The 9,496-nt window shown below is 26.9% G+C and overlaps 2 protein-coding genes across 2 annotated transcripts; one reads left to right on the top strand and one right to left on the bottom strand.

The window, feature by feature from the left end:
- Positions 1-3,042, top strand: LOC140672364 (uncharacterized). The gene is made up of 5 exons (XM_072904459.1): positions 1-242; positions 871-1,300; positions 1,377-1,544; positions 1,625-1,815; positions 2,644-3,042. The coding sequence occupies exons 1-5, from the start codon at positions 158-160 to the stop codon at positions 2,814-2,816; spliced, it is 1,047 nt and encodes a 348-aa protein (XP_072760560.1). The 5' UTR covers positions 1-157; the 3' UTR covers positions 2,817-3,042.
- A 3,418-nt stretch (positions 3,043-6,460) lies between these two features.
- On the bottom strand, positions 6,461-9,496 carry LOC140672365 (uncharacterized). The gene is made up of 5 exons (XM_072904460.1): positions 9,370-9,496; positions 8,681-8,845; positions 7,722-7,898; positions 7,328-7,630; positions 6,461-6,968 (listed from the first exon to the last, which is right to left on the bottom strand). Exons 1-5 carry the CDS (start codon positions 9,434-9,436, stop codon positions 6,865-6,867), a joined length of 816 nt encoding a protein of 271 aa, XP_072760561.1. The 5' UTR covers positions 9,437-9,496; the 3' UTR covers positions 6,461-6,864.

Here is a 9,496-nt window from a genome sequence, read left to right as displayed (position 1 = left end):
TTCAGTAGCGTTCTGAATTCTGAACGCTACTTGTGTTAGTCGACGCTATCCGACAATATTCGATCCGACTGACCACGTGCTCTAGAGTACAGGGCAAGAAAACATATATGTACATTATTACTTATTATTGCAAAATTTTATTGAAATTTTATTGAAAATGAATACGTATTGGAACATGCTTTATTTAGAGCGTCCGCCGTACGCAACTTGGTCCATTAAATCATCAGTTGCGAGGGAAGCAGGTATTAGTCCACTCTATTGTGACTTGTATTTGTGAAACACGTGCGTAGAAACGCGTATAAAAAAAAATGTTAGGAAATGATGTGATTTTAACTAGGGATGTACCGGATATTCAGTCTATGTAGCTATTTTTTACAAAATCTAGAATTAATCTAAATATAGTGTCTATATTTGGCATCTATTCTCATCATATTTGTTTTAAATAGTTTAAATAGTTACGTTAAATGGTTTTCTATTTCACATAATTGACTTAATTTATCAATGTAATTTAAGTCAATTATGTGAAATAGAAAACTGAACATAATTATTATATAATTTTAATTTTAATAAAATATCTTTTGTTTTATTTACTGTAAAACAGTTAATGGTTTTTTTTGCTTTTTTACCGGATAATATATCCGGTTATTCGGCAGTAATAAGTGTTGAATTATCCGGTATCCGGTTATCTGGCACATCCCTAATTTTAACTAAATATATATTTTTGTCTATGTATTATACATAGTTTATTGTTATATGTAAAAATTGGAAATAGTCAAATTATATATTTCTATTCTATATGCAGTCTAGTCTGGTTTTAATAATTTTAGAAATAGATAAATACATAAGTAACTTGTTTATTTTGATTTTTAGGTATAAATGTAGATTTATGTAAATGTGTACTCAATATGGCAATCAATGATTTAGACTCAATGGATATTCTTCATGGAGAGGCTGCAGCCTTAAGTCGCTTAATATATCGAATGAAGAACAAATTTCGTAATGATAAAGGCTTGAAAAGTATGGTTGCATTGAATAAAGCATTGATTAACTATTATAATATGTCTTTGCTGAAGGAATATAAAAAGTTGCGATCTATTATTGAAATGGAAGATGGAATTCACATATTACCCAGTAAACAAATGGTAGACTATGTACTTGTGAGAACACAAGGCTTTGCAAAACTTATGGCTAAAATAGAAAATATAGCAAAATATGCTGCACATTTCTTAAAAGCACGAATAAATTTGGGTCATGCGTGGAGTATTGCTATAATCGCTTATGCTACTGTGAGCAGGATTTGGTATGATTTTTATAAATAACTTGTAAATTCATTGTTTTCCTCATTTATTACGATAATAATATTCATTTCTCTGTAGGTTTTGCTCAAGACATACACTTAAGAAATCTTGTAACTGGTATGATCAGTTGTATATTTGTTCGAAGAACTTTGAGTATGTTGGTCTATCTTGGATTCCAAGAAATCAGAGTTTACCATGTAATTTAAGATTATGGCTCTCTTTAGACTGGCTGAATGAAGATATGAGGTGTGTTTATAATCATCAAATATTTTAATTAAACATATATTTTATAAAATAAAATAAAATAATTAAATCTTATAATTTAGCATATGTGATACACCTGAGCAAAAAGAATCTAAACAATTCATAGTAGAAGTACCTGACATAAATATAAATGAAATAAGTTGCAATACATCTAATCAGTTAAAAATCGATTTCCCAAAACCATCACAAGAAAATGCTTCAATCCATAATGTATTAGGGGATGAATCAGACAATGATATAAATGATATTGGAGGTACGTATTAATTAAATATCAAACTTATCACATATTATGCATCTTTCTATTTTGTGTCTAGTAAAATATGTAGAAGTAAAAGATATAAATAGAGATATAAAGTAATTATCAAAGGTCAAATAGTTTGTCATTTTAAGCAAAGGAAAAAGTTACAGTAATTTTTTAAAAAGAAATATTTTATTTATAGCAGATAAAGTATAACTCCATTTAGATGAAGATAACTCTGTTATATATGTATATATCTTTATCATTATCATCATTCTTATAAATACAATAATACCTGGTAGTAAACTCGGATAATTAACTCTAATAAGTAACTGAGAATTATGTGAGGGTTACATAAAGTATTTTAATATATTATAATATGTTAATTCGTGTCATTTACAAATAATAACTAATATTACTTATAAAGAGAATCATAATTACTCTTTGCTGAAGCTTTGGTAGTTTAGAAATTATCAAAATAACTTTATTGTGTTTTGAACTCTTTATTTCTCTCTTTGCAATCTTCTGTAAATTAAAAAGTTTTGAATTTTATATCATTCCATATATATATATATATATATATATATATATATAGAGAGAGAGAGAGAGAGAGAGAGAGTATATTGTATATTGTATATGAGAGTATACATTGTTAATTGTATCATATTTAGAACATGGTTCTATTAAAGCAACTTCTATTTTGTAGCTTTAAATTATTATTTTCATTTCTTGACTAGATTGAAAATTGCTATCATATAAACAAACAAAGAAAATATAACTACTCTAATAAATATAAATAAAAATCCTATTTTATGATAACATGTTATATTTTTCATTTTGTAGAAGTAATAGCTCGAGAGACTTTTGATGGAAGTCTTCCAAAAGTGCCACCTAATACTGAAATTCCTCTAAGAAAGCGTAAACATGTATACAACGACAATGAAGAGGACACGATAGAGAAACAAAGATATAAATCAAAAAAAGTAAAAAAGGGAATTAAGAAATATCAAAATTGAAAGTCAACCAACCAAAATTGAAATTGATTCAATTCAATTTTTTATATATAAGACTGTTATACGTATGACTCTGTGATATTATATAGATATGTGAATCATACTGTGATGTATGTAAAAAAGTATAAAAAAATTACAAATGTAAACACTGTGATGCATGTAAAAAAGTATAAAAAAATTACAAATGTAAATAATTAAGATTATATTTTTAATAAAACGTTGCTTTATATATTGTGTGTGTATCATCATCTCCTACATTTCTTGAAATAAAGTTAAATTAATCGAGAGTAAGATATGTTCTTGTAGAATTTGATTTTGATTATTATAAAATCGGGCGAGAGATTCTTATATCATATAAAGAATTATATCCGGGTATCTGCTGCTATGCAATACTTTTAATTGCAATTGTGAGTATCGACAAGCGAAAATTATCTTATGAAGAGAAATGCTAAAGGAAAGAAGAGAAGAGCTAAAGAAGAAACCAAAATAATATTATGCAATTCCATTTAAATGGTTCCAAGATAATAACATTGAAGCACGCCAGTAACTAGTTTCTGTTGAGGGTATTTCCGTATTTATATATATATGGTACGATAATTAAACGTCATAGGCCGGGTACAGATGAATCGCGTATCTTCGTGGTCTCATCCAAAATTTCAAACCGAAGAAGTCGGAATGTCTCTTCCGCATGTTGTTGAAGCAGCAAGCGCGAAACTGCCGGGTGCCACAGATATCGGCGCATTCTCGCCCGCACTGATCGCATGAAACGGTTTCGCCAAAGGTCCATAGCGCGCATACTACAAGAGCAGATAAAATTATTAGGGAATGCAAAATTACGAGTATATAAATTCTGTTATATAATATATATATATATATATATATATTTCTTTTCTATACGAAATAATTAATGTTATGTTTTAACAATAAATCAAAACTGATATATTTAAAAAAAAAGTTGTAGCACTCAAATTTTTTAAAATAAATTTCTTTTAAATTATTAATTTTAAATATTAATTTTTAATGTAATTTTTAAATTAATAATCATTTCAAAAAAAATAATAGGTAATCTAAAAAGCGTATAATGACGTTCGGTGCAAAATTATAGAAGAATTATTTTTATCGCATATCGCGGGGGTGGATGAAAAAAAGTTAGGAATAAAGCGCGAAAAGAAATTTAATATAAGTATGTTATAATACGATGCATTTATGGATGTGATGGCGTAGCTATCAATGTTTGGTAATGAATGTCAATCGAGTAATTACAAGTTACCTCGATCGTACTACGCAAATCAATGCATATATTTACGAAACTTTTTTCAACTTTCGCAGTTTTCATTCTGTACTGTCATTATTAGCCGATAATAACTTTAATAGACAATTTTTTTAATCTGATATAAATGTAAGAGAAACATTGATCATAAATTTTATATATGTCGTGTTAAAAAAAGTAACAGTCACAATATATGTATATATTAATACCAAAAGATTTTAAATAAGTCCAAATAAATTAATAAATAAATAAAATAAATTAAACAAATATAATAAAATAAATAGATAAAATAAATTATTTTATATACATTACTTTTTATTATGAGTTGCAAAAAATGAGATATGATTTTATATATTATACTGAAACAAAGAACTATAGTAAATTAAGAAATAATTAAAGTTGTGATTATCAAAAGGTGCCATATTATTTACTTTTTTATTGTTTAATTGTCTAATTTTTTGAAATGTATTTAATAAATATTTTAATAAATATTTAATAAATATTTAATAAATATTTTAATGCCATTTTTACACTATTTTATATCTCATTGACAGTCTAATTTGCACATTATTGGAAAAGGCACAAAATTTGTGCGTCTTGATAATTTGTCGTTAAACAAATTAATTTATAAAATTAATAAAATGATTTAATTCTATAATGTTTGTGTACATATATTCTTAGTGAAATATTACGAATCATAGAGGCATTGAACGATCATAAAACTATATTCTTATAATTAATATAAATTATATATAATATTGTTCTCAACAAAGAAGATCAACGTAAAATCCGACGATACTACTTTGTCTTACTTCTCTCGCTGATAGGACGGTTGATCGGATTATTTCGTAAACACGAAAGATACTATAGACATTGTGATTATCAACTTCATTTAGCATCTCTTTGAAAAATCAGCGATTTTTGTAATTAGTGCACTTTATTGCAACAAATATTGTGCGCAGTATTATATATAATATATTAAAAAGTGTAATGATAAAAATTTATTAAAAAATATGTGAAATAAAAATACACAGAATACACATATTATTATATAGAAATAGTATGAATATCTTATTTCAAAGTTTTTATAAAATATAAGATAAAATATAAAGAACTAACTTAAAGTATCCTCAATTAAAATAAAAAGAAATATTAAATTTCTCTTATAATTTTTGTTTAAAATTTTAAATATTATTTGAAGATTGTAGTAAAGAAAATACATTCATCAAAATTATATCAATATTGTCACAATCTCGTTTATATCTTTGAAATATGAACGATTTGTAACAATATTAAAAATTAAAAAATTATAAACGATATATTTGTAGCATTTGCGCGTATAAAAAACATATTATTATTATAGTGATTAAATTTTAAATAAAATAATAAAAGATGTATAAAAAAAAGTAAAATTTTGCGGTATTTTTAGAAACTTTGAAATATTTGAATAAAGCAATAAAAAAATTATAATAAATAATTAACGTGGGAAATAAAGGAAAAAAAATATTAAAATATATAAAATATTTAACATTAAAATATATGAATATTAGCGTAATTAAAACAATTGTTACCTGCGAGAAAAAGTAGTAGCCAGGGATGATTCATTTTTATGAAGTGTTCGTATTTATAAGAATACGACAGTTGATGAGTTTGGAAGCTTGATGATTTTGAAGATGAACGCTATTTGCAAATAATGAAAATCTATTAATGACAAATATTAACACGCAAAAAATATTTAAAACATTATGACTCTACTAAAACTGTTAATAAAATTTTAATAAGATAAAGAGCATATATGTCTTGGATGATAACGTTGTTTTAATTATAGTGTATAAATGTATACATTTTATTTCTACGATTTTTAAATATGTAATATTTCTTTATTTTTTTTCTCTTCTACTCGTGACATTTCGATATTTCATTGAAACATTAGCACTGTTAGCAAAGATACATTCTTATTAATATGTTATCAATACGTCATAAGTAAAATCTAATATTTATTGTCACATATAAAACATATATAAATAAAGCTATATTATATTAAAATAAAAAAAAATACGTACACATATGGAATCGATTGCTATATAATGTTAAGAATTGTTAAATCTTCAATATTAATTTTCAATTTACATATAATTAAGATGACAAAGTATCAATATCAAAGTAGAAGTAATGTATTGTAAATGGAAAAATTCAAAATAATTTTGATGTATATAATTATATAAAAAAATGATTTGAAAAATATAATTATATTCAAAATTAGAGCATTTTGAAACAAATAAGATATCACTCAATATAATATTACAAATCAATATAAATTATTAAGACGTATTAGAAAAAAGAGAAAGATTCATTATAAATAATTACTTACCCTTTACAGGCGAGTGTCGAGAAACGAATGATAATCTTGAGGAGTACCGCTACTTCTAGATATCATCCCTACCATCCAAGATTACCTCTCTTTCATCCCCACCCTCAATACACGCAATCGCTTTGTCGTTTCAATATAGCAATATTTGCTATACTAAAGAACGTGTTCGAAATTAAATTGCGAATGCTAATCATTAAAATCGTTGAACAATCAAAGTCGCTTGGTAAATAACGTATATAAAAAATGTGTGTTTAGAAAAATAGATTTTTAATATGTATGATCCATTTAAAATATACATATAAGCGTCTTTATTTCATTTCTTTGCATCAAATACTCTTGGTCTCTAAAATAAACATGCATTAAATATCTGGTATTTTCCTAGAGTTAATTGCCGAGTCTACGTTTTAGTTCTACGTCAGTATTAATCTAAGAACGGTAACGTAAAAGATATCGATAAACAACATTGTGGTGTACCTCCCTTGCGAAACATTTGTACGATAGGGTAGCAATTGCGCTGAAACACACAGAAGAAGTATATATTTAATAAATATTCCATTATACTCATGAAAAACATGAAGACCGATTCGTTTAAGATTCCGAGAACTAGAGTACATTTATTATGCACACTCAATTTTCAGTAGATTATCAGAAATCTTATTAAATTTTACAGGCAATATTTGCAATTTCGATAATGTTAGAAAAAAAATGGTTTTTTCAAGAGTTATCCAATTTTGAAAATAGTATATATTTTGACAATATCAAACAAATTCTTGTTCTATTTCTCTTCAATCTTTAATTTGTCGCGTAATAAATTTAAATTATATTGTTCGTCTTAAATGCAATTATCATTCGTCACATTGGAACGATTCGAACTGGGATAGTAGACGATCCGTTCTCGGCGCTTGTATTCCGTATTGGGAATCAACATTTCGCATTCAACGACCGCGGGATCCTGCATGTCCTCGACGATGACATCCAGCGACACCCGAGGATCATCCTTGTACCAGTCTGTCGAAGATTCTGAAGATTCATAATCGCTCTCGCAATCGTTTCTCTCGACTCCTTCGACGTAGAGCTTCAAGGATGGCCGTGGTCGTGCACCCGTCACCACACACGTTAAATTCACATGAGTCTTATTAAAGGGATATGTGCGCACCATCATTTCGCTTTCCGGCACTTAAAAGTAAAAAGAGCAACTATCAATCACAGGAAATTAATTGCCGTGAAATAGAAATAAATTTTAGATTAAATTCTTTTAAAAACTTACCATAGACAATCATTTTCGATGAAGCACTCGCCTCGTATTGAAACGTGCTGATTGTACACATATATTCTCCTGCCATGTCAGTTGTAATAGTCTTCAATCGAATTATAGAATGTGAATACGGGTTTTCAATCGGATATTCCGCGAGACCTTCGATGATTCCGATATCTTGCGGTGGCACTGTCATCATAATACTCATTAGAATATGAATATAGATTGAAAAAATATAATATATATTTTTAGAAAAAAAAATGTTAAATTTTTCTCTATCTCATTATATTAATTATAGCAAAAACTGAATAAAAATTATATTATTTTATTATCTTACATATATATATATATATATATATATATATATATATGTATATATATAAATAATATTATATTATCTTATATATATATAAGATAATAAAATAATATAATTTTTATTTAATTTTTGCTACACACACACACATACACACACACACACACATATATATATATATATATACACTCATACAAACACTTATACATATATACTTGTGTAGACAAAATAGCTATAAATTCGAGTTTAAATCGTGTATAAAAAATCATTTAAAAACAAAAGTTGCAAAAATGTTTAATTTAATAAAATCACAATAAGTGTGCAAGTGTTTCTTTGCGCACAACCAAGCCGTATAAAATTGTACAATTTGTATAATTATTTTATTAATTTTATTAATTGTATAATTATTTTTAATTTTTACTTATCAATCCTCTGTATATACCAATTGTATAAATTTAACCCGTGACATTTGTCGTTCCACGGTCGCGCGCTTCAATGTTTCCGGATATCACGACAGTTCCGATATAACAAAGTTGCCGACGTAAATTTAATAATACGTAAATTTACACACACACACACACACACACACACATTTACACACACAACCAACAGTAAGTTATAATGGGATAAATACGTAGGCGTTAAAAGTATAAATTACTTGGCGGAATCCACTGATAGATCTGATATGCTTCATGAAACCATTTGATTACAAGTCCATTGTCGTCTTTATCAATCTCATAGATGCAAATTAGATCCACCGGTCCGGTGCCGTTACGTACGATGTACGGTACATCCAAAGATTTTATCGAAGTACCATAGACCCCTGTGAAACATTTTTCGAGAAGGTAAAATATAGTTTCGATCATATGGTAAATGCGTCATCGTGATATTCTTGAATGGTAAATTTAAAATAATCATTAAGAATTCTTTAACATTTCTTTAAATCGGCTATTTGAAAAGAAAAGTTTCAACGAGATTTTCAAGCTGTTCGTATGGGTTTTAACAAAATTATTTTTAGAATTAAGATTTTTTTAATCGTACGTAAAAAAATTGCGCTTTAATTTGACACAATAATATGTTGGAAAAAATTCGAAATAATAAAATTTTCGAAAGGATAAGAATTTGAATAAGAATTGATACATTATTATTAGGTATTGGTAAAAATTGAGATTATTCAAAATTGTATTACTAAAAAAGACGTTTGGCTGTCATCTTCGTGTATCGCAAATTATATTCCGATTGATATATCACAACGTTTACGAATCCGAACGAGTTTTTCGCACACTTCTTGGTTGAATTTTCCGATTTCGGAAATCGTAAAAATTTCGCGCGCAAATTCTTACTCACCCGAATAACAGCCGAATATTAAAAGAGCAATTATCGAGGGCGAGACCGTACGTACTATCGACAACATTCTTTCCAAGGTCCCTTTTCACACTGATGCACAATTAAATACGGCTCGACTAACTCATAT

Source organism: Anoplolepis gracilipes, chromosome 13, assembly GCF_047496725.1.
Source record: "Anoplolepis gracilipes chromosome 13, ASM4749672v1, whole genome shotgun sequence".
Classification (NCBI taxonomy): Eukaryota; Metazoa; Arthropoda; class Insecta; order Hymenoptera; family Formicidae; genus Anoplolepis; species Anoplolepis gracilipes.
The sequence above is the reverse complement of the archived record's forward strand: the minus strand, read 5'-3'. Positions and strand labels throughout refer to the sequence as shown.

Bases quoted from the DNA above. Each gene is read 5' to 3' on its own strand.
- LOC140672364 (XM_072904459.1), top strand. From the start codon at position 158: ATGAATACGTATTGGAACATGCTTTATTTAGAGCGTCCGCCGTACGCA. The intron at 1,301-1,376 runs GTATGATTTTTA...ATTTCTCTGTAG, and splicing joins GCTACTGTGAGCAGGATTTG to GTTTTGCTCAAGACATACAC. The intron at 1,545-1,624 runs GTGTGTTTATAA...CTTATAATTTAG, and splicing joins TGGCTGAATGAAGATATGAG to CATATGTGATACACCTGAGC.
- LOC140672365 (XM_072904460.1), bottom strand. From the start codon at position 9,436: ATGTTGTCGATAGTACGTACGGTCTCGCCCTCGATAATTGCTCTTTTA. The intron at 8,846-9,369 runs GTGAGTAAGAAT...AATGTTTCACAG, and splicing joins AATATTCGGCTGTTATTCGG to GGGTCTATGGTACTTCGATA. The intron at 7,631-7,721 runs GTAAGTTTTTAA...TTTACTTTTAAG, and splicing joins ATCGAAAATGATTGTCTATG to TGCCGGAAAGCGAAATGATG.